The 25,740-nt window shown below is 48.8% G+C and overlaps 1 protein-coding gene across 2 annotated transcripts in view; it reads left to right on the top strand.

The window, feature by feature from the left end:
* Positions 1 to 25,740, top strand: part of zgc:158659 (uncharacterized protein LOC791141 homolog) — a 249,431-nt gene that overhangs the window by 33,477 nt on the left and 190,214 nt on the right. For both annotated transcript variants that reach the window (XM_056300257.1, XM_056300256.1), the window contains exon 3: positions 388 to 491. In XM_056300257.1, coding sequence (XP_056156232.1) covers positions 388 to 491 — 104 coding nt within the window. The remainder of the gene's footprint in view (positions 1 to 387; positions 492 to 25,740) is intronic.

The raw sequence follows: 25,740 nt of genomic DNA, 5'->3' as shown, positions 1-25,740 counted from the left end.
GTTTGTTGTGTTTCAGGAGTGTTTGTTGTGTTACAGGAGTGTTGGTTGTGTTACAGGAATGGTGGTAGGCCTGGAGTGTTTGTTGTGTTACAGGAATGTTTGTTGTGTTACAGGAGTGTTTGTTGTGTTACAGGAGTGTTTGTTGTGTTACAGGAATGGGGGTTAGCCTGGAGTGTTTGTTGTGTTACAGGAATGTTTGTTGTGTTACAGGAGTGTTTGTTGTGTTTCAGGAGTGTTTGTTGTGTTACAGGAGTGTTTGTTGTGTTACAGGAATGGTGGTTAGCCTGGAGTGTTTGTTGTGTTACAGGAATGTTTGTTGTGTTACAGGAGTGTTTGTTGTGTTTCAGGAGTGTTTGTTGTGTTACAGGAGTGTTTGTTGTGTTACAGGAATGGTGGTTAGCCTGGAGTGTTTGAGAGAAGCTCCACTCATCAACATCAAACAACAACTTTTCATTGAGGCCAGGAAATATCCACTGCACCACTTACTTCAGGTACACACACACACACACACACACACACACACACACACACACACACACACACACGCACACACCTATTGATTCATGTAGTGATCCAGTAGTCCATCTGACGTCTCACACACACCATACATTTTATCCCCCATCGCTGACTTCACACTGCGGCACGACTGGCCGATCATTCCCAGTAGACGCTGGATTTAGTAGAATAACACAAACGTTGTTTCCACTGTGACCCGTCCGTTAACTAATTACATTAACATGTTGACCCGCTGGATTTAGTAGAATAACACAAACGTTGTTTCCACTGTGACCCGTCCGTTAACTAATTACATTAACATGTTGACCCGCTGGATTTAGTAGAATAACACAAACGTTGTTTCCACTGTGACCCGTCCGTTAACTAATTACATTAACATGTTGACCCGCTGGATTTAGTAGAATAACACAAACGTTGTTTCCACTGTGACCCGTCCGTTAACTAATTACATTAACATGTTGAACCGAATGATTTGATAAAAATCCTTTTAAAGCTTAATGAAGTGATTTCTGACCACAGGGTGTCAGTTAGTGGCACTACACTCACAGCTAAGTCACTCCTCACCCCTCTGTTCCTGTTTCTAAGTAGCTCCTCACCCCTCTGTTCCTGTTTCTAAGTAGCTCCTCGCCCCTCTGTTCCTGTTTCTAAGTAGATCCTCACCCCTCTGTTCCTGTTTCTAAGTAGATCCTCACCCCTCTGTTCCTGTTTCTAAGTAGATCCTCACCCCTCTGTTCCTGTTTCTAAGTAGCTCCTCACCCCTCTGTTCCTGTTTCTAAGTAGCTCCTCACCCCTCTGTTCCTGTTTCTAAGTAGATCCTCACCCCTCTGTTCCTGTTTCTAAGTCGCTCCTCACCCATCCGTTCCTGTTTCTAAGTCGCTCCTCATCCCTCTGTTCCTATTTCTAAGTCACTCCTCACCCCTCTGTTCTTGTTTCTAAGTCACTCGTCACCCCTCTATTCCTGTTTCTATGTCACTCCTCACCCCTCTATTTCTGTTTCTACGTCACTCCTCACCCTTCCGTTCCTGTTTCTAAGTCACTCCTCACCCCTCTATTCCTGTTTCTACATCACTCCTCACCCCCCGTTCCTGTTTCTAAGTCGCTCCTCACCCCTCTGTTCCTATTTCTAAGTCACTCCTCACCCCTCTGTTCCTGTTTCTAAGTAGCTCCTCACCCCTCTGTTCCTGTTTCTAAGTAGCTCCTCACCCCTCTGTTCCTGTTTCTAAGTAGCTCCTCACCCCTCTGTTCCTGTTTCTAAGTAGCTCCTCACCCCTCTGTTCCTGTTTCTAAGTAGCTCCTCACCCCTCTGTTCCTGTTTCTAAGTCACTCCTCACCCATCCGTTCCTGTTTCTAAGTCACTCCTCACCCATCCGTTCCTGTTTCTAAGTCACTCCTCATCCCTCTGTTCCTATTTCTAAGTCACTCCTCACCCCTCTGTTCTTTTTTCTAAGTCACTCCTCACCCCTCTATTCCTGTTTCTATGTCACTCCTCACCCCTATTTTCCTGTTTCTAAGTAGCTCCTCACCCCTCTATACCTGTTTCTAAGTCACTCCTCACCCCCCCGTTCCTGTTTCTAAGTAGCTCCTCATCCCTCTGTTCCTGTTTCTAAGTAGCTTCTCACCCCTCTGTTCCTGTTTCTAAGTCGCTCCTCACCCCTATTTTCCTGTTTCTAAGTCGCTCCTCACCCCTCTATACCTGTTTCTAAGTCCCTCCTCACCCCTCTATACCTGTTTCTAAGTCACTCCTCACCCCTCTATTCCTGTTTCTACATCACTGCTCACCCCCTGTTCCTGTTTCTAAGTCACTCCTCACCCCACTGTTCCTGTTTCTAAGTAGCTCCTCACCCATCCATTCCTGTTTCTAAGTCACTCCTCACCCCTCTATTCCTTTTTCTACATCACTCCTCACCCCCCTGTTCCTGTTTCCAAGTCACTCCTCACCCCACTGTTCCTGTTTCTAAGTAGCTCCTCACCCCTCTGTTCCTGTTTCTAAGTAGCTCCTCAACCCTCTGTTACTGTTTCTGAGTCACTCCTCACCCCTCTGTTCCTGTTTCTAAGTCGCTCCTCAACCCTCTGTTCCTGTTTCTAAGTCACTCCTCACCCCTCTGTTCCTATTTCTAAGTTGCTCCTCACCCCTCTATTTCTGTTTCTACATCACTCCTCACCCCTCTGTTCCTGGTTTCTATGGTGGCCCAAGAGTAACAGACAACCAACCTGCTCGCATTTCATTTCCTCATGTTTTAGTAGGGCAACAGCCTGACATGTCCAGTGAAGAGGTTTAATACCCAGCAAGCTAGTTAACAAACACTATCTGCTCTTCTAACAAACTACACTGTGGCACTTCTGAAGTTTTACACAATTTTGTCAAGTAGATATTCTGTCAGGTGGCATGATGGCACAGTGGTTAGCGCAGTCGCCTCACAGCAAAAAAGGTCCTGGGTTCGAGCCCCGGGGTAGTCCAACCTTGGGGGTCGTCCCAGGTTGTTCTCTGTGTGGAGTTTGCATGTTCTCCCCGTGTCTGCGTGGGTTTCCTTCGGGGGCTCTGGTTTCCTCCCACAGCCCGAAGACATGTAGGTCAGGTGACTCAAAGACATGTAGGTCAGGTGACTCAAAGACATGTAGGTCAGGTAAACCAAAGACATGTAGGTCAGGTAAACCAAAGACATGTAGGTCAGGTGACTCAAAGACATGTAGGTCAGGTGACTCAAAGACATGTAGGTCAGGTGACTCAAAGACATGTAGGTCAGGTGAATCAAAGACATGTAGGTCAGGTGACTCAAAGACATGTAGGTCAGGTAAACCAAAGACATGTAGGTCAGGTAAACCAAAGACATGTAGGTCAGGTGACTCAAAGACATGTAGGTCAGGTGACTCAAAGACATGTAGGTCAGGTGACTCAAAGACATGTAGGTCAGGTGAATCAAAGACATGTAGGTCAGGTGACTCAAAGACATGTAGGTCAGGTAAACCAAAGACATGTAGGTCAGGTAAACCAAAGACATGTAGGTCAGGTAAACCAAAGACATGTAGGTCAGGTGACTTAAAGACATGTAGGTCAGGTGAACCAAAGACATGTAGGTCAGGTGACTCAAAGACATGTAGGTCAGGTAAACCAAAGACATGTAGGTCAGGTAAACCAAAGACATGTAGGTCAGGTAAACCAAAGACATGTAGGTCAGGTAAACCAAAGACATGTAGGTCAGGTAAACCAAAGACATGTAGGTCAGGTAAACCAAAGACATGTAGGTCAGGTAAACCAAAGACATGTAGGTCAGGTGACTTAAAGACATGTAGGTCAGGTAAACCAAAGACATGTAGGTCAGGTGAACCAAAGACATGTAGGTCAGGTGACTCAAAGACATGTAGGTCAGGTAAACCAAAGACATGTAGGTCAGGTAAACCAAAGACATGTAGGTCAGGTGACTCAAAGACATGTAGGTCAGGTAAACCAAAGACATGTAGGTCAGGTAAACCAAAGACATGTAGGTCAGGTGACTTAAAGACATGTAGGTCAGGTGAACCAAAGACATGTAGGTCAGGTGAACCAAAGACATGTAGGTCAGGTGAACCAAAGACATGTAGGTCAGGTGAATCAAAGACATGTAGGTCAGGTGACTTAAAGACATGTAGGTCAGGTGAACCAAAGACATGTAGGTCAGGTGAACCAAAGACATGTAGGTCAGGTAAACCAAAGACATGTAGGTCAGGTAAACCAAAGACATGTAGGTCAGGTAAACCAAAGACATGTAGGTCAGGTAAACCAAAGACATGTAGGTCAGGTAAACCAAAGACATGTAGGTCAGGTGACTTAAAGACATGTAGGTCAGGTGAACCAAAGACATGTAGGTCAGGTGAACCAAAGACATGTAGGTCAGGTGAACCAAAGACATGTAGGTCAGGTAAACCAAAGACATGTAGGTCAGGTAAACCAAAGACATGTAGGTCAGGTAAACCAAAGACATGTAGGTCAGGTAAACCAAAGACATGTAGGTCAGGTAAACCAAAGACATGTAGGTCAGGTGACTCAAAGACATGTAGGTCAGGTAAACCAAAGACATGTAGGTCAGGTAAACCAAAGACATGTAGGTCAGGTGACTTAAAGACATGTAGGTCAGGTGAACCAAAGACATGTAGGTCAGGTGAACCAAAGACATGTAGGTCAGGTGAATCAAAGACATGGAGGTCAGGTGACTTAAAGACATGTAGGTCAGGTGAACCAAAGACATGTAGGTCAGGTGAACCAAAGACATGTAGGTCAGGTGAATCGGCCGTACTAAATTGTCCCTCGGTATGAGTGTGTGTGTGTGTGTGTGTGTGTGTGCCCTGTGATGGTCTGGCAGCCTGTCCAGGGTGTCTCCCTGTCGCTTGCTGCCCAAAGACTGCTGGGAAAGGCTCCAGCATCCTTGCGACCCTGAAAGCAGGATGAGCGGTTCAGAGAATGGATGGATGGATGGATGGATGTTGTCTTTATTGTTTTTATCAGTGGTGGGCCATCAGGACCTTCTCAGCTGGCCCTGTCAAAATCAGAATTATAATTTGTTTTTCTTCGTTAATAATAACAATAATCTTTATTTCGGACACACAGCCGGTCCATAGCATACAAGCAACAATACAATAAAATAAAACAATACAATTAAAAAAAACAAAAACATTTAGGCCTACACACGCGCGCGCGCACACACACACACACACACACACACACAACATGTGAGGCGTCAACACACCACGATACAACACAGTCAGTTCATAACAGATACAGGCTGAGTCGCCAGTGCTTCTGGAGTCTGGATGAGACCTGATAGCAGCTTTTCGTAGGGCTGGTTAGAGCCTCTATGATGCTGTTCTCCAACACATCCAGGTGACACATAAAATTATACATTAGCCGTCTTAAAAGTACATCACATGTAGGCACATCTGAGGACACAAACAACTGACTGGCACTATGCCATCTGGGGACATGAAGCAACAAGCTCATAGCATCATCGTAAGCTACTCTGAGCCTCTGTATACTTCTCTTCCTGTAAGAAGACCAGAGATGAGCTGTATACAGAGGTGTTATATAGCCTCTGTATACTTCTCTTCCTGTAGGAAGACCAGAGATGAGCTGTATACAGAGGTGTTATATAGCCTCTGTATACTTCTCTTCCGGTAGGAAGACCAGAGATGAGCTGCATACAGAGCTGTTATATAGCCTCTGTATACTTCTCTTCCTGTAAGAAGACCAGAGATGAGCTGTATACAGAGGTGTTATATAGCCTCTGTATACTTCTCTTCCTGTAGGAAGACCAGAGATGAGCTGTATACAGAGGTGTTATATAGCCTCTGTATACTTCTCTTCCTGTAGGAAGACCAGAGATGAGCTGTATACAGAGGTGTTATATAGCCTCTGTATACTTCTCTTCCTGTAAGAAGACCAGAGATGAGCTGTATACAGAGGTGTTATATAGCCTCTGTATACTTCTCTTCCTGTAGGAAGACCAGAGATGAGCTGTATACAGAGGTGTTATATAGCCTCTGTATACTTCTCTTCCTGTGAGAAGACCAGAGATGAGCTGTATACAGAGGTGTTATAAAGCCTCTGTATACTTCTCTTCCTGTGAGAAGACCAGAGATGAGCTGTATACAGAGGTGTTATATAGCCTCTGTATACTTCTCTTCCTGTAAGAAGACCAGAGATGAGCTGTATACAGAGGTGTTATGTAGCCTCTGTATACTTCTCTTCCTGTGAGAAGACCAGAGATGAGCTGTATACAGAGGTGTTATATAGCCTCTGTATACTTCTCTTCCTGTAGGAAGACCAGAGATGAGCTGTATACAGAGGTGTTATATAGCCTCTGTATACTTCTCTTCCTGTGAGAAGACCAGAGATGAGCTGTATACAGAGGTGTTATATAGCCTCTGTATACTTCTCTTCCTGTAAGAAGACCAGAGATGAGCTGTATACAGAGGTGTTATGTAGCCTCTGTATACTTCTCTTCCTGTGAGAAGACCAGAGATGAGCTGTATACAGAGGTGTTATATAGCCTCTGTATACTTCTCTTCCTGTAAGAAGACCAGAGATGAGCTGTATACAGAGGTGTTATATAGCCTCTGTATACTTCTCTTCCTGTAGGAAGACCAGAGATGAGCTGTATACAGAGGTGTTATATAGCCTCTGTATACTTCTCTTCCGGTAGGAAGACCAGAGATGAGCTGCATACAGAGCTGTTATATAGCCTCTGTATACTTCTCTTCCTGTGAGAAGACCAGAGATGAGCTGTATACAGAGGTGTTATGTAGCCTCTGTATACTTCTCTTCCTGTAAGAAGACCAGAGATGAGCTGTATACAGAGGTGTTATATAGCCTCTGTATACTTCTCTTCCTGTAGGAAGACCAGAGATGAGCTGTATACAGAGGTGTTATATAGCCTCTGTATACTTCGCTTCCTGTAGGAAGACCAGAGATGAGCTGTATACAGAGGTGTTATATAGCCTCTGTATACTTCTCTTCCTGTAAGAAGACCAGAGATGAGCTGTATACAGAGGTGTTATGTAGCCTCTGTATACTTCTCTTCCTGTGAGAAGACCAGAGATGAGCTGTATACAGAGGTGTTATATAGCCTCTGTATACTTCTCTTCCTGTAGGAAGACCAGAGATGAGCTGTATACAGAGGTGTTATATAGCCTCTGTATACTTCTCTTCCTGTAAGAAGACCAGAGATGAGCTGTATACAGAGGTGTTATGTAGCCTCTGTATACTTCTCTTCCTGTGAGAAGACCAGAGATGAGCTGTATACAGAGGTGTTATATAGCCTCTGTATACTTCTCTTCCTGTAAGAAGACCAGAGATGAGCTGTATACAGAGGTGTTATATAGCCTCTGTATACTTCTCTTCCTGTAGGAAGACCAGAGATGAGCTGTATACAGAGGTGTTATATAGCCTCTGTATACTTCTCTTCCTGTAGGAAGACCAGAGATGAGCTGTATACAGAGGTGTTATATAGCCTCTGTATACTTCTCTTCCTGTGAGAAGACCAGAGATGAGCTGTATACAGAGGTGTTATATAGCCTCTGCATACTTCTCTTCCTGTAAGAAGACCAGAGATGAGCTGTATACAGAGGTGTTATATAGCCTCTGTATACTTCTCTTCCTGTGAGAAGACCAGAGATGAGCTGTATACAGAGGTGTTATGTAGCCTCTGTATACTTCTCTTCCTGTAAGAAGACCAGAGATGAGCTGTATACAGAGGTGTTATATAGCCTCTGTATACTTCTCTTCCTGTGAGAAGACCAGAGATGAGCTGTATACAGAGGTGTTATATAGCCTCTGTATACTTCTCTTCCTGTAGGAAGACCAGAGATGAGCTGTATACAGAGGTGTTATATAGCCTCTGCATACTTCTCTTCCTGTAAGAAGACCAGAGATGAGCTGTATACAGAGGTGTTATATAGCCTCTGTATACTTCTCTTCCTGTAGGAAGACCAGAGATGAGCTGTATACAGAGGTGTTATATAGCCTCTGTATACTTCTCTTCCTGTAAGAAGACCAGAGATGAGCTGTATACAGAGGTGTTATATAGCCTCTGCATACTTCTCTTCCTGTAAGAAGACCAGAGATGAGCTGTATACAGAGGTGTTATATAGCCTCTGTATACTTCTCTTCCTGTAAGAAGACCAGAGATGAGCTGTATACAGAGGTGTTATATAGCCTCTGCATACTTCTCTTCCTGTAAGAAGACCAGAGATGAGCTGTATACAGAGGTGTTATGTAGCCTCTGTATACTTCTCTTCCTGTAGGAAGACCAGAGATGAGCTGTATACAGAGGTGTTATATAGCCTCTGTATACTTCTCTTCCTGTAGGAAGACCAGAGATGAGCTGTATACAGAGGTGTTATATAGCCTCTGTATACTTCTCTTCCTGTAAGAAGACCAGAGATGAGCTGTATACAGAGGTGTTATATAGCCTCCGTATACTTCTCTTCCTGTAAGAAGACCAGAGATGAGCTGTATACAGAAGTGTTATGTAGCCTCTGTATACTTCTCTTCCTGTGAGAAGACCAGAGATGAGCTGTATACAGAGGTGTTATATAGCCTCTGTATACTTCTCTTCCTGTGAGAAGACCAGAGATGAGCTGTATACAGAGGTGTTATATAGCCTCTGTATACTTCTCTTCCTGTAAGAAGACCAGAGATGAGCTGTATACAGAGGTGTTATATAGCCTCTGCATACTTCTCTTCCTGTAAGAAGACCAGAGATGAGCTGTATACAGAGGTGTTATGTAGCCTCTGTATACTTCTCTTCCTGTAAGACCAGAGAATAGCTGTATACAGAGGTGTTATATAGCCTCTGTATACCTCTCTTCCTGTAGGAAGACCAGAGATGAGCTGTATACAGAGGTGTTACATAAGCTCTAAACAATGAACACTTGACATCAACAGAGCACATAGAGAACTTCCGAAGCAGCATATTAGCCTGGACATAGATTTTACAGCATTGTGGGTATACTGTCATCTGTCAGATCATCACTCCAAGATATTTTATTTCCTTGCATGTATCGAGAGGACTATCTGATAACTCAAACACAGGAAAATGTGATTTCCTGTCCTCTCTAGTTCTGATAATTATGACGTTACGTTTTTTGGCGTTATATTTAATGTCATGTTCTTCACCATACTGCGAGCACACCTTCAGTAGCTGCTGAAGTCCAGCACTATACGGGCTAACTAAAACTAAATCTAGCTTCCCTGTATTAGCAGCATTACCAGTAACAGCCAGCAGGGGTACATTCTCAACATTGAGTAACATAGCAACAGGTATGTGATCAGAGGTGGCCAACCTATAGCATATCTCTATATTATCCAGAGAGGCATGGGCATCTCCTGTACACATACAATGGCCAAGCCAAGAAGTAGTATGCCACGCTTCACTTACACAAGTCAAACTCTTATCAGGCAAGGATACTTTGCTAGAAATTATTAAACTGCTGTCATTACAAAACTGCAGCAGATGTTTTGCAAATATAGAATTGTTATCTGACTACGCCGCATTAAAATCTCCAATTACATAGACACAAGGTGAGTCACTGTCCTCAATAAAAGAATGAGCAGAGGCTAGCCTGCTCAGAAATTCATCCTCAGCCTCATAGGATTCATAGGGTGTATATATATATTTAACATTCTAAACGTTATCAGCATAATCAAATAGGATTCATAAGGTGTATATATGTTTAACATTATAAACTTTATCAGCATAATTAAATAGGATTTATAAGGTGTATATATATTTAACATTATAAACTTTATCAGCATAATGACACAGGATTTATAAGGTGTATATATATTTAACATTCTAAACTTTATCAGCATAATTACACAGGATTCATAAGATGTATATATATTTAACATTATAAACTTTATCAGCATAATTAAATAGGATTCATAAGGTGTATATTACATTACATTACAGTCATTTAGCCGACGCTTTTATCCAAAGCGACTTACAATAAGTGCATTTAATGTAAGAAATCAGGAGAACTACTAGTCATCAGAGGTCATAAGTGCATCTAAACAAACATCTAAGAGCAAAACCAGTGCTAAAGTAAAAGCGCAAGAAAGAGTTTTTTTTTTTTAATGAGTGAATACAATAAGTGCTAAGAACAAGTAACAGGGTAGTAGTTCTTAAAGAGGTGAGTTTTCAACCTGCGCCGAAAGATGGGCAGCGACTCCGCTGTCCTGACATCAGTGGGGAGTTCATTCCACCACTGTGGGGCCAGGACAGAAAAGAGCCGTGACCGGGTCAATCGGCAGCAAAGGCCTCTGAGCGACGGGGCAACCAGGCGTCCCAAGGCAGCAGAGCGAAGTGGTCGGGCAGGGGTATAAGGCTTGACCATGGCCTGGAGATAGGAAGGAGCTGTTCCTTTCACTGCCCTGTAGGCTAGCACCAGAGTCTTAAACTGGATGCGAGCAGCTACTAGGAGCCAGTGTAGGGAATGAGAAGGGGAGTTGTGTGGGAGAACTTAGGGCGGTTGAACACCAGACGAGCTGCAGCTTTCTGAACAAGCTCCAGAGGTCTGATGGCCGACGCCGGGGCGCCAGCAAGGAGGGAGTTGCCGTAGTCCAGCCGGGAGATGACCAGAGCCTGGATGAGCACCTGTGCCATCTCGTCAGTGAGGAATGGGCAAATCGTCCTAATGTTATAGAGGAGAAATCTGCAGGAGCGAGCAACCGATGCAACGTTTTCAGCAAACGACAGTTGGTCGTTCAGAATCACACCCAGATTCCTCACAGTCCGATTTGGCGTCACCACGGTGTTGTCAATGGTGATGGCCAGATCTCGGTGTGGGAAACCTTTCCCCGGGAGGAACATCAGCTCTGTCTTGTCCAGACTGAGCTTCAGGTGGTGTGTCGCCATCCACTCCGAGATGTCAGTCAAGTACGCAGCAATGCGTGTCTCTACTTGTGTGTCAGAGGGAGGAAAGGACAAGATCAGCTGGGTGTCATCGGCATAACAATGGTAAGAGAAGTCATGCGAGCGAATAACAGAACCCAGGGATGTTGTGTACAGGGAGAAAAGGAGAGGACCCAGAACCGAACCCTGTGGAACGCCTGTAGTCAGTCTGCGAGGCTCCAACACAGATCCCCTCCATGCCACCTGGTAGGAGCGACCCGTCAGGTAGGTTGCAAACATTGAGAGTGCAGAGCCTGTGACACCCAGCCCCTCGAGGGTAGAGAGGAGGATCTGGTGGTTCACTGTGTCGAACGCAGCTGACAGGTCCAGGAGTATCAGGACAGATGAGAGAGAGTTTGCTCTCGCAGAGTGCAGTGATTCTGTCACTGCAAGGAGGGCCATCTCTGTCGAGTGACCCACCCTGAACCCAGACTGGTTGGGGTCCAGGAGGTTGTTCTGGTGGAGGTCCAAAGAAAGTTGGTTAAAGACAGCACGTTCGAAAGTTTTGGATAGAGAGGGTAGAAGGGAAACTGGTCTGTAGTTTTTTACATCAGAGGGGTTAAGTGATGGTTTCTTGAGAAGAGGGGTGACTCTAGCAGTCTTGAAGGCAGATGGAGAGCATCCTGCCTGGAGGGAGGTGTTGTTGAGGTGGGTTAGATAGGGAAGGAGTCCAGGTGCTATAGACTGAAGAAGAGGGGAGGGGACCAGGTCAAGGGAGCATGTGGTGGGGCGACTGGATGTGATGAAGTTTAGAACCTCGTCGGGGTAGAGGGGAGCGAGGTGGGATAGGGTGGGACGTGGAGAAGTGAAGGAGGGTGCAGAGGGTGGGATAGTGCAAGCAGCACTAACCGGGTGATGAGAAAAGGAGGATCTGATGTCATTTACCTTCTTGTCAAAGAAGTTAGCGAAGTCATCAGGGAGAAGGGAGGAAGTAGGAGGAGGAGGAGGTGGGGGTCGGAGAAGTCTAGAGAAGGTTTCAAAGAGTTTCTTAGGATTAGAGGCAGAGGATAGGATTTTAGAGCAATAGAAGGCAGCCTTAGCAGCAGAAAGGGAGGAGGAGAAAGTGGAAAGAAGAGACTGGAAGTTGAGAAGGTCCTCTGGGAGTTTGCCTTTTCTCCATTTGCGCTCTGCAACTCTCAGGCTCTGTCTGTCAGTACGTACTGAGTCATCAGCCAAGGGGCAGGTGGAGTTGGGCGTGCAGGCCTGGAGGGAATATATATTATATAGAATTGTTATCTGACTACGCCGCATTAAAATCTCCAATTACATAGACACAAGGTGAGTCACTGTCCTCAATAAAAGAACAAGCAGAGGCTAGCCTGCTCTGAAATTCATCCTCAGCCTCATAGGATTCATAAGGTGTATATATACGTATTAACATTATAAACTTTATCAGCATAATTAAATAGGATTCATAAGGTGTATATATATTTAACATTATAAACTTTATCCGCATAATCAAATAGGATTCATAAGGTGTATATATGTTTAATGTTATAAACTTTATCAACATAATTAAATAGGATTCATAAGGTGCATATATATTTAACATTATAAACTTTTTATCATCATAATTAAACTCGAGTCCCATGGCCCAATCAACATTTAAACGTACCATCTTAACTTGCGGATCGTATTTGTAGTTCCAGAGTAGAGCCGCACCACCAGGTGTCCTACCTCGTACTACTTTCGTGCTGAGATCAGTGGTGGATTCACCAGCACCATGGAAGTCCTCGTGTATAGTGTTCAGACTGTCTAAGTCCTGCTTGGCAAGCCGGGTCTCTCGTATGCACAGAACGTCACCCTCGTCCAGCAGTGTGTCCACCACCAGACGTCCTAATTCAGGTCTCTTGTACGCACAGAACGTCACCCTCATCCAGCAGTGTGTCCACCACCAGACGTCCTGATTGAGGTCTCTCGTACGCACAGAACGTCACCCTCGTCCAGCAGTGTGTCTGTTGTGTCCAGCAAAACTCGGACCACGACTTTGAATCAAACTGTGTTAATTGCTGCCACAGTAAACGTTATATACACGTACAGTATAGTATCAACAACGTCTTGTGTTACTGCCGTAAACCAACTGCCGTAAACCAGCTGTAGTAAAACTTAAAGCTGCAGTGTCCTAGACTACAGTCACATTGTTGTGACTTATACACAACATTTTCTCCCCCCCTCTACACAAATCACCAGAACAGTGAACATGAATGAACTGTATCACAACTAGGTAAACTGGGTGGACTACCAGTTACCAGCGTAGCCATGTGGATTATTCTGCCACATGACAGGCCACGCTCTAACTAACCTAAACGTCAGAAGTCCTTAACATAGTCTTTCAGATAGCCTGGTGGAGCCCGAGCTCGAGCTGGCTGGGCCTCATGATCAGCTGCGGGGCCCCCAGCCTCAGTTGGATGTCCCTCTGCGGGTTCTTGCTGTGCTATGGGAAAGTCACAGTCTGCCACCATGGAACCCCAGTTCTCCGAGGCATTGGGTGTGTGGTGTTAGTTGGAGTTACCTTGTGAAGTCGGCTGGCATGCCACCGTGACCCATCAGAGAGGTGGAATGTCGCTGCACCTAGTTGACTGGTGACCTGCAGTGGTGCCGACCAGAAGGAGAGCAATTTGTGACCCCGGTGCAGCCGACGGACCCGGACCCAGTCCAGAACTGTGAACTGTGGCGCACGCACTTTACGCCTCCTGTCAAACCGCTTTTTCCTCTGACGTTGACGGCCAGCGACCCTGCTGCTGTGCTGGACCGGCGTTACCGATGCAGGTGCGGTAGCCAACTGTGCTCGCAGGCGATCCAGAGGAAGTTGGAGCTCCCGGCCTATCATGAGGTGGGCTGGTGAGCTGCCTGTGGTTGAGTGTGGTGTTTCCCGGTAGTGCAGCATGGTGTGAAGTAAAGCAGCTGAGAAAGGTAGACCGTCAGCCAGATGTGCCTTGATGCCGTTTTTTAGTGTTTGGTTGAACCTTTCCACACCCCCATTGGCTTCTGGGTGATAAAAGGCAGTGCGAATGTGGTTGGTCCCTTTGTCTGCCAGGAAAGCTGCAAACTCAGCTGAGATAAACTGCGGGCCATTATCCGTAGTGATTCTGTTAGGGATCCCCCATCTGGCGAACAGAGAGGCAAGGAAGGCAGTGACCACCTGGATCGTGACCGAACCAGCCGCGATCACTTCCGGCCACTTAGAGTGGAGGTCGTATGCCGCCACAAGGAAGCGCTGACTATGAGGGACACCGTGGAGCTCCCCACAGATATCCACCTGGATGTGCTCCCAGGCAGTGGCAGGCCAGTGTACTGGTTGTAGTGGGGGTGGGGCCGGCGGGCCGGTCTTCCCACTGATGAGGCAGGCTGTGCAGTCTTTTACCATGGCCTCGATGTCCCTGTCAATGCCCGGCCACCACACAAGGCTCCTGCAACGCTGCTTTACCTTCACAATGCCCAAATAACGTTCGTGGGCCATGGCCAGGATACGTGCCCGCAGGCTGACAGGGACCACTGTGCAGAGCCCCCGAGCCACGCAGACATCATGCCAACAGGACAGCTCCTCCCTGACCCTCCTGTATGGTACCAGCTCCTCAGGGACCGTCAGGGGCCAGCCCTCCCGGATGAAAGTACATAGTTGGGAGAGGAGGGGGTCCGCCTCCGAGGCAAGCTGGAGGTCCTGGAGAGAAACTGCAGCTTGGAGTGGGGCTTGCAACATCTGAATGAGGTCTGGCTCCGTTAGATCTGGGCCTGAGTCTGGTGCGGGGCCAGGGCTAGCTCTGGAAAGAAGGTTCGCCACTACGTTATCCCGACCTGGGGTGAACTGAGGGGAGAAGTCGTACTGCTGGAGCCTCTCGGACCAGCGGTGGACCCGCAGCGGTTTGTGTCCTGACCCCGACGAAGCTAGTAGGGACGTGAGGGCCTGGTGGTCAGTCCGTAGCGTGAAGTGCCTCCCATACAGGTACATGTGCTAACGCTCACACGCCCACACACATGCCAATGCCTCCCGCTCCCCCACGGAGTATTTCTGTTCAGCCGCAGTGAGTGAGCGAGAGGCGAATGCAACAGGGCGCTCGGTGTCATGCTGGACCTGGGACAGCACAGTGCCCACTGCTGTGTTGGAGGCGTCACAGGTCACTATAGTGGGGATGTTAATGTCAAAATGTGCCAGCACCGGGGGAGATGTAAGCTGTTCCTTAAGCTGGCGCACAGCTGCAGAGCAGGCTGGGGTCCATGTCCAGGCCGCATTCTTTTTTAGGAGTTCCTGTAGTGAGGTTGTGGTTGAAGAATACTGAGGCAGGAAGCGCAAGTAATAGGCCATCATACCCAGGAAGGAAGCGAGCTGGGTCGAGCATGTGGGTTCAGGGAGGCATTGTATTGCCTCCACGTTAGAAAGGAGCGGGCTGAAGCCATCAGCAGTCAGGCGGAAACCCACACACTCGATGGCGGGTACTGAGAAGGTGCACTTCTCGCCATTCAGCGTGAGATTGTGGCTGGCGAGGACATTGAGCACCCTAGTGAGGCGCTCATCATGGACAGCTGCAGTCGGACCGTGCACCACAATGTCATCCAGGTAGATGACCACCCCAGGAATGCCGGCAAATATGGTGGACATAATTTTCTGAAAGCAACTGGGGGCAGAGCTGAGGCCGAATGGCATACGTGTGTAGCGGTAAACCCCAGTGTGTGTCACAAAGGCAGTGAGGTCATGGCTGCCTGGGTGTAGTGGACCTGCAGGTAGCGCTGGCAGAGGTCGAGTTTTGAGAACGCGGAGGAGCCGTGAAATTTGGCCGTCAACTCCTCTACTGTCAGTAGTGGGTACTTATCCGGAATCACCGCCTTGTTCACCAACCTGAGATCGATGCATGGACGCAGCCCTCCGGACTTTTTCTTTGCCACCACCAGGTTGGAGATCCAGGGCGATGCATCCATGCGCTCGATTATGCCTGCGTCTAGCAGCTTCCCCAGTTCAGCAGTTACGTCGTCCCGCAGGGCAAGAGGTAGGCGGCGCAGAGGCTGGATGACTGCGCGCACCTCAGGATTCAGGAGGGGCTGGTGGTTAAAAGCAGTAAGGCAGCCCAGGCCGCTGAACAGAGAAGGCCAGTGCTGCTGCCATGACAGGCCCACAGCCAGGATGGTACAGCCAGCATTGTCCATGAGAGAGAACCCTAAGTGACAGAACAACTCCAGACCCATAAGGTTAGCTCCATGATGGGACACCTGGGAAGTGAATGAGGTGAGGGCTTTGGTCCCATACCGAATTGAAAAGTCTACGGTGCCCACCATACCAATCTTGGAATTGGCATAGCTGTACAGGTCCTCTGCATCAGTCCTGATGTGCCGCAGGGGGAAAAGCCGTCGGACTGTGGACACGTTCAGTAACAACTTTGAAGCCCCTGTGTCTCGCAGGAGCGGCAAACACACCCCGTCCAATTCCACAGTGCACCACTTGAAGGGCCGGGCCTGGGAGCTTACTGAATGGATGGTAGTTGGCGCCGGTGGGCGGGAAACACTTTGCGTTTGAGGGGAAGCAGCAGGGTTGGAACGACAAACCCTCGCAAAGTGGTTTAACTTGCCGCAACGTGAACATGTCTGTCCTTTGGCCGGGCAGGTAGGGCTACGGGTGGGGTGATTTGAAGAGCCGCAATTACTACATGCCATGTGTGTTGGCGCTCTCTGGCGCCCAGCAAAATTCACCTCTGCGTTGCTCACCTCGGGTTCGGGTGGAGTCGAGGCGGGCTGTACAGTCTGTGTTGCCAGCATGGATAGTGGGGAACATGCTAATTGAGATGCTAATCCAGCTGCAGACTCCACCTGGAATGCTATTTCCACTGCCTTCGACAGAGTCAAATCATCAGGGGACATGAGCAGTTTCTCTCTGACTTTATAGTTATTGATGTGTTCTACCAGCTGGCCCCTTATTAGTTCATCTTCCAGAGCCCCGAATTTACAGAGGCTAGCCAGACCCCTCAAGTCAGCTATGTAGTGATGTACTGACTCACCCGCGCGCTGCTGGCGCTGACGGAAAACAATCCGCCAGAGTATGACGCTCTGTGGAGCGGCAACATGTCCAGCGAGCTTAGCAACACAAGCCGCGTATGTAGGAGTGGATCCGAGCGTCCTAAAGATCCGCTGGCCCTCGCTGCCCAAGCTGTGTATCAGCAGGGCTGTCTGCCGTGAGTCTTCCGCGTCCACCAAACCCGCAGCCGCGATGAATGTCTCGAACGATTCATGCCAGTGAGTCCAAGGAACCGGTGGTTCGCCGGGTAGAGCGAGGAAGGAAGACAGAGGCGTGAGGGAAAACTCCATCTTCGTCGCCAATGTTGTGTCCAGCAAAAATCGGACCACGACTTTGAATCAAACTGTGTTTATTGCTGCCACAGGAAACGTTATATACACGTACAGTATAGTATCAACCACGTCTTGTGTTACTGCCGTAAACCGACTGCCGTAAACCGGCTGTAGTAAAACTTAAAGCTGCCGTGTCCTAGACTACAGTCACACTGTTGTGACTTACACACAACAGTGTCCACCACCAGACGTCCTGATTCAGGTCTCTCGTACGCACAGAACGTCACCCTCGTCCAGCAGTGTGTCCACCACCAGAAGTCCTGATTCAGGTCACCCTCGTCCAGCAGTGTGTCGACCACCAGACGTCCTGATTCAGGTCTCTCATACGCACAGAACGTCACCCTCGTCCAGCAGTGTTTCCACCACCAGAAGTCCTGATTCAGGTCTCTCGTACGCACAGAACGTCACCCTCGTCCAGCAGTGTGTCCACCACCAGAAGTCCTGATTCAGGTCACCCTCGTCCAGCAGTGTTTCCACCACCAGACGTCCTGATTGAGGTCTCTCGTACGCACAGAACGTCACCCTCGTCCAGCAGTGTTTCCACCACCAGACGTCCTGATTGAGGTCTCTCGTACGCACAGAACGTCACCCTCGTCCAGCAGTGTTTCCACCACCAGACATCCTGATTCAGGTCTCTCGTACGCACAGAACGTCACCCTCATCCAGCAGTGTGTCCACCACCAGAAGTCCTGATTCAGGTCACCGTCGTCCAGCAGTGTGTCCACCACCAGATGTCCTGATTCAGGTCTCTCATACGCACAGAACGTCACCCTCGTCCAGCAGTGTGTCCACCACCAGACGTCCTGATTCAGGTCTCTCGTACGCACAGAACGTCACCCTCGTCCAGCAGTGTTTCCACCACCAGACGTCCTGATTCAGGTCTCTCGTACGCACAGAACGTCACTCTCGTCCAGCAGTGTGTCCACCACCAGACATCCTGATTGAGGTCACCCTCGTCCAGCAGTGTGTCGACCACTAGACGTCCTGATTCAGGTCTCTCGTACGCACAGAACGTCACCCTTGTCCAGCAGTGTGTCCACCACCAGACGTCCTGATTCAGGTCTCTCGTACGCACAGAACGTCACCCTCATCCAGCAGTGTGTCCACCACCAGAAGTCCTGATTCAGGTCACCCTCGTCCAGCAGTGTGTCCACCACCAGACGTCCTGATTCAGGTCTCTCGTACGCACAGAACGTCACCCTCGTCCAGCAGTGTGTCCACCACCAGACGTCCTGATTCAGGTCTCTCGTACGCACAGAACGTCACCCTCGTCCAGCAGTGTGTCCACCACCAGACATCCTGATTGAGGTCACCCTCGTCCAGCAGTGTGTCGACCACTAGACGTCCTGATTCAGCTCTCTCGTACGCACAGAACGTCACCCTCGTCCAGCAGTGTGTCCACCACCAGACGTCCTGATTCAGCTCTCTCGTACGCACAGAACGTCACCCTCGTCCAGCAGTGTTTCCACCACCAGACATCCTGATTGAGGTCACCCTCGTCCAGCAGTGTGTCGACCACTAGACGTCCTGATTCAGGTCTCTCGTACGCACAGAACGTCACCCTTGTCCAGCAGTGTGTCCACCACCAGACGTCCTGATTCAGGTCTCTCGTACGCACAGAACGTCACCCTCATCCAGCAGTGTGTCCACCACCAGAAGTCCTGATTCAGGTCACCCTCGTCCAGCAGTGTGTCCACCACCAGACGTCCTGATTCAGGTCTCTCGTATGCACAGAACGTCACCCTCGTCCAGCAGTGTGTCCACCACCAGACGTCCTGATTCAGGTCTCTCGTACGCACAGAACGTCACCCTCGTCCAGCAGTGTTTCCACCACCAGACGTCCTGATTCAGGTCTCTCGTACGCACAGAACGTCACCCTCGTCCAGCAGTGTGTCCACCACCAGACATCCTGATTGAGGTCACCCTCGTCCAGCAGTGTGTCGACCACTAGACGTCCTGATTCAGGTCTCTCGTACGCACAGAACGTCACCCTTGTCCAGCAGTGTGTCCACCACCAGACGTCCTGATTCAGGTCTCTCGTACGCACAGAACCTCACCCTCATCCAGCAGTGTGTCCACCACCTGAAGTCCTGATTCAGGTCACCCTCATCCAGCAGTGTGTCCACCACCAGACGTCCTGATTCAGCTCTCTCGTACGCACAGAACGTCACCCTCGTCCAGCAGTGTTTCCACCACCAGACGTCCTGATTCAGGTCTCTCGTACGCACAGAACCTCACCCTCATCCAGCAGTGTGTCCACCACCAGAAGTCCTGATTCAGGTCACCCTCATCCAGCAGTGTGTCCACCACCAGACGTCCTGATTCAGCTCTCTCGTACGCACAGAACGTCACCCTCGTCCAGCAGTGTGTCCACCACCAGACGTCCTGATTCAGGTCTCTCGTACGCACAGAACGTCACCCTCGTCCAGCAGTGTTTCCACCACCAGACGTCCTGATTCAGGTCTCTCGTACGCACAGAACGTCACCCTCGTCCAGCAGTGTGTCCGCCACCAGACATCCTGATTGAGGTCACCCTCGTCCAGCAGTGTGTCGACCACTAGACGTCCTGATTCAGGTCTCTCGTACGCACAGAACGTCACCCTTGTCCAGCAGTGTGTCCACCACCAGACGTCCTGATTCAGGTCTCTCGTACGCACAGAACCTCACCCTCATCCAGCAGTGTGTCCACCACCAGAAGTCCTGATTCAGGTCACCCTCATCCAGCAGTGTGTCCACCACCAGACGTCCTGATTCAGCTCTCTCGTACGCACAGAACGTCACCCTCGTCCAGCAGTGTTTCCACCACCAGACGTCCTGATTCAGGTCTCTCGTACGCACAGAACGTCACCCTTGTCCAGCAGTGTGTCCACCACCAGACGTCCTGACTCATCCGCAACGCTTTGTCCTACACGCAGGCCGCATGTGTTGTATGATACAAGCCGCATTTTGAGAGTTTAGGTGCGGCTGGTGCTGCCCTATCCGGCCCAGTAGCACCAGCGCTAGACCCTGTCACCACAGCCTTGCCTGGCTCATGGTATCGCCTGACAACAGAGCCTTCCGGCCGGATTTCCGGGTTGTACTTCTCGGCGACTTCATTGCATTTAGCACACACTTCAAATGAGCTGAATGTGTTGGGTGCAGCGTCAACGCGTCCACAGATCCCATCACGGCCCAGCTTTTCTTTAAGACACATAGACAGCGTCACTGCTGCAAGCTCTGGTGCCAGTCTGGTGGCAAAAACACTTACCAGCTTCGTACGCACCACCTTGATATTGCCATGCGCCCCAGTGCCAATAGGCTTAGGCATGATCCTCCGTTTAGGTTTGTCAGGACGCCATTTTGACAAGCCGGGCTTGTGAAAATGTCAACTTGGAGTGTGCCTGTAATGTGTCTGAACTCAACGACATGTTTTCTCCTGGGCTGAGCAGGGATTTCCTGCCATCTAAGCGCATCACAGCTGCTTGGACCAGCACTAGTAGTCGTGCTAGTGTTTTGTTGAAGCTCAAACCTATAAATTACAACTCTGAGTCACTGTATCTAGGGCTGTCACAATTATTACATAATCGCCTGACCGCGATCATTTTGCATAACGGTCAGAATCGTTCCCATTCGTTTGTGTGAAAACAGCTGGATGAAACTAACAGAAATGTCATATTTCATCACTATTTCCATCTCGTTTTCCACCGTTTGTTGTTTGACTGGCGCTCTTTTAATGACGTAATCTTGTTGCGCGCCCCTGAATTAGCGCCAACAAACTGTTTATCGTGAGACGCTTGTGCGGCGGCGGCGGCAGCGGTAGCGGTGTTGGACGGCTGCGTCTCGACGAGCATCTGCTGACGTTAACGTCATGGAGACCGTTGCAAAGCCAAGCACCGCCGGTGCTGTGGTCAGCCGGTTCCGCCGCCGGTTCCGCCGCCGGTCTGCAGAGGGTTGCGGACTGGACAGCTCACAGTCGTCTGCTGAGCCCAGCTTGCTATCGTTTGATGACTGTTTCGGGTTTGCTGTTTTGTAACGTTTGGCAGATGTGTAAATAGAATTAATGTTACTTTCTCTGTGAAGTGAAACGGCTGCTAAATGTGCTATGTTGGCGCAGGTGCAGCAGAGCATTTACATGGCGGGGTGGTGAACCTTTCTCTGTTTTCTTTCGTTTATAGAAGTGCCACTGCCGTATTTACGCCACATTTGTACCAATTTGCCACCAGTTCTGTGACGTGTGTCACGGAAAGGAAAGTGAAGTCCCCACGAAATAGCATTTGTAGTTGTGTGTTCAACTTGTCCCGCTGCAATCTCGGCTCAGAAAATAGTGTGGCGAATTCTACTGGAGTGTTCCTGCTCGAAGTCAGGGGGTTCATTTGTATATTACCCATGATGCAACGGAACAGCGTTAACGTTTTGGTTATGTTGTGGGCTATTGAACATGTTAAAAACGGGCACATGTGTTACAGAGAGCGGGGATGTGGTGGAAGGTAATGGGGACGTTATGAGAGAAGTTGTATTAGACAACACGCTATTTCCCACCATGAGGGTAAAGAGGAGGCAGATAGAAAAGGTCACTTCTGTGGCCGAGAAGAGAAGATAAGCTGAGACCAATACTGACTTGTGTCTGTTATGATGACTGGCTTGCCTCACGGCCATAAAAAGCTTGTGGGTTAACTCTGAAAGGTTGGCTGAGAAGTCCATTACCTGATCACGTCACAATACTAGAATTGGCCAAGTACAATTGGGGAGTGGATTAGGGTTAGTGGGCGGTATGGTAGCGCATTGGGTGGCACGGTTGCCTCACAGCAAGAAGGTCCTGGGTTCGAGCCCCGGGGTAGTTCAACCATGGGGGTCATCCTGAGTCGTCCTCTGTGTGGAATTTGCATGTTTCCCCATGTCTGCGGGTTTTCTCCAGGTGCTCCGGTTTCCTCCCACAGTCCAAAGACATGTTGGTCAGGTGAATCGGCCGTCCTAAATTGTCCCTAGGTACGAATGTGTGCGTGCGCGAGTGTGTATGTGTATATCGGCCCTGTGATGGTCTGGCAGCCTGTCCAGGGTGTCTTCCTGCCTGCCGCCCAATGACTGCTGGGATAGGCTCCAGCATGCCCTGCGACCCTGAGAGCAGGATAAGCGGTTCAGAATGAGAAAAAAAGAAAGGTGAGGTGAGGTGGGGTGAGGTGGGGTGGGGTGGGGTGAGGTGGGGTGGGGTGGGGTGGGGTGGGGTGGGTGGGTGGGTGGGTGGGAGGGGGGCAAAAATAAAGACAATTAAATCGTTAATTGCGATTATTGTATGACAATTAATCGTCATCTAAAATGTCATGAACGTGACAGCCCTAACTGTATCATCAGCCAATCAAATGTTGATGTGTAGTGACAGAATGCCCCAGGGCCCTGCGATGTGTCGGTGCTAGACCCAGTCTCGTCATCAACTTTGAGCTCGAGCCTTTGGCGGGTTGTGAGCAAACTAATCGCAATGGCCGCCGCATTCACAGCTAGTGAGGATCTTGTCGCCGATCTACTTCGTGTTTTTTGTTAATCTGGTTGGATTGTCTGCATTTTGTACACGTTCTCTCTAACGAACTAAATTGCTGGATGGATTTTGCAAGAGAAGGCTGCCACGAGTCTCTCAAGTCAGGTGGAACTTCAGCTCTGGAGTTGAAGAATTGTGCAGGGTTGGTGTGCACATTCTTCTTATTGAACTGGAAGTGGTGCACTGATAATATTGTGGCTGTACTGTATTGAATTTGTTAAAGTTGCGTGAGTGACTGCTGAACTCTACAACAACTGTGGAAACTTGTTTGTTGTCTTTGGTTTTGTGCCATTTGGTGTGCTTGTGCAGTCTGGTTGCTGAGCTGACATAAAGCAGTGGTTCTCAAACTTTTTCTATCATGCCCCGCTTTGGAGGAAGAAAAATGTTCATGCCCCCCGCCCCAACAAAATGGTGACAAAATGGGCCAAGTTTAACTTTAAATAACGTCAAGATCACGAACACGCCTTTCACCTTTCTTTCAGTAATTTCTGTTGTGCAGATACCAAACGCAAGTTCAACTTGAACTTTATCAAACCTCTTTTTGTGACATGTTTCACTAGATTGCTCCATCAGTCTGTGTGCTTTTTCAAAAACAGAGAAAAACGAAATAAAATTCAAAAATCGCTTTGCTAGAACAATAACAAAGTTCATTCATTAATTCGTTCATTCATTAATTCATTCATCTTCAGATGCTTTTCCGGGGTCGGGTCGCAGTGGCAGCAAGCTAAGTAGGGCAGTTCAGATGTCCCTCTCCCCAGCAATGCCGTCCAGCTCCTCCTGGGGGATCCCAAGGCAGGCCAGATTGGATATGTAGTCCCTCCAGCAAGTTCTGGATCTACCCCGGGGCTTCCTCCCAGTTGGCCATGCCCGGTAAACCTCCAAAGAAAGGCGCCCAGGAGGTATCCTAATCAGTTGTCCGAACCACCTCAACTGGATCCTTTCGACGCGAAGGAGCAGCGGCTCTACTCCGAGCTCCCTCCGGATGTCCAAGCTCCTCACCCTGTCTCTAAGGCTGAGCCCAGACACCCTATGGAGGGAACTCATTTCAGCCGTTTATATCCGCAATCTCACCCTTTTGGTCATTCGCCAAAGCTCATGACCATAGGTGAGGGTTGGAACGAAGATTGACTGGTAAATTGAGAGCTTTACCTTCCGGCTCAGCTCCCTCTTCATCACAACGGTCCGGTACAACGTCCAAATTACTGCTGATGCTGCACCAATCCGCCTGTCAATCTTCTGCTCCATCCTACCCTCACTCATGAACAAGACCCCAAGACACTTGAACTCCTTCACTTGAGGCAACAACTTATCCCCAACCCAGAGGGAGTAAGCCACCATTTCCCGGTGGAGAACCATGGCCTCAGACTTGAAGGTGCTGACTCTCATCCCAGCGAATTTCACACTCAGCTGCAAACCGCCCCAGTGTGCGCTGGAGGTCGCATTCAGATGAAGCCAACAAAACCACATCATCTGCAAAGAGCAGAGATGCAATTCTGAGGTTCCCAAAACAGACACACTCCTCACCTTGGCTGCGCCTTGAGATCCTGTCAATGAATATCACAAACAGAATCGGAGACAAAGGACTACCTTGGCGGAGTCCGACACCCACCGAAAACGTGTTTGACTTTGTGCCGAGAATGCGGACACAGCTCTCATTTTGGTTATACAAGGACTGCATGGCTTGTAGCAACTGCCCCGGTACCCCATACTCCCGCAGTCCATCCCACAGAGTGCCCTGAGATACACGGTCGTAAGCTTTCTCCTAGTCCACAAAACACAAACATAACAATGTTTAATCGGTGCAACAAAAAAGAAAGAACAAATACAGGTATTTGGGGAAAACGATGAGCAAGTCAATTTGTGAGAGCTCAAGTCTTATCACTGCATTAGTGGCTGCAATGGGCCTGTTTTGCACTGCACATCTTTTCAAAACGGGGTTGCAGGCTTGATACCGCCACTCTAGATCTGTACTTTGTTTTAAGTGAGGCAACAGCAGAAAAGCCCATCTCACAGAGACAAGATGTGGCGAAGGGAAGCAGAATGCCCACAGCCCTCTGTCCTATGAGTGAATACTCCCTCTCCACACCAAGCCATAATTCCCTCAGTGTCTGAGCTGTAAAGCTCAGCCTCAGGGTGGAGTCAGATGTCATGTCCATGAACTGGTCCTCTTCAGCAGAGCTGAATCAGCAGGTGCTGCTGCATTGAATGGATCTGTCACCCAGTCATACTGAGCACTGTTGTTTGGGAAGTCTTTTTGAAAGAATCCTCTCAGGGAAGAGATGTGCTCCTTAAGACATGAAATCACTGTGGTGGCTCCAGATCACTGGCTTCAACAAATTCACTCAGATTCTCCAAAAAAAACAAAACAGTATTTCTTTGATCAAATCGCCTGCCCCACATCTCAAGCTTTCGAGTGAATGCACTGATCTTGTCTGCCAGGTGAGGGAGGTGCTTGTCTCTGCCTTGAAGCTGAAGATTTAATTCATTCAGCTTTCCAAATATATCGCTGAGACAGGCCAGTTTCATCAGAAATTGTTCATCACTAAACTTGCTTGCAACTTCATGCATACGCTCCTCCACCAGAAATTTCCTCTCTGAGCTGAAAGACTCGCGGAAACACTTCACCTTGTGAGAGCCACCTAGCCTCACTGTGAAACACCACAGCTGAATGTTCAGCTCCCACCTCCTCACAAAGTGCAGAGAACAGCCACAGTCTCAGGGGTCTTGTTCTGATGAAACTGACCACGCTAACAGCATGGATCAAAACCTGGTTTAGGTCAAGGCTAATCTGTCTTGATGCTAGCGCTCCTCTGTGTATGACACAGTGCGTCCATTGCACATTTGGCGAGACCCTCTAGATTAGTGGCTGCAATCCCTTCGTTTTCCCTGCCATGGTCTGTGCGCCATCCGTGCAAATGCCCACACACTTCTTCTCCCAGTTCAGCCCATGTTGTGTCA

This window comes from Lampris incognitus, chromosome 20, assembly GCF_029633865.1.
Source record: "Lampris incognitus isolate fLamInc1 chromosome 20, fLamInc1.hap2, whole genome shotgun sequence".
NCBI lineage: Eukaryota > Metazoa > Chordata > Actinopteri > Lampriformes > Lampridae > Lampris > Lampris incognitus.
This window is presented reverse-complemented; position numbering and strand designations above follow the sequence as displayed.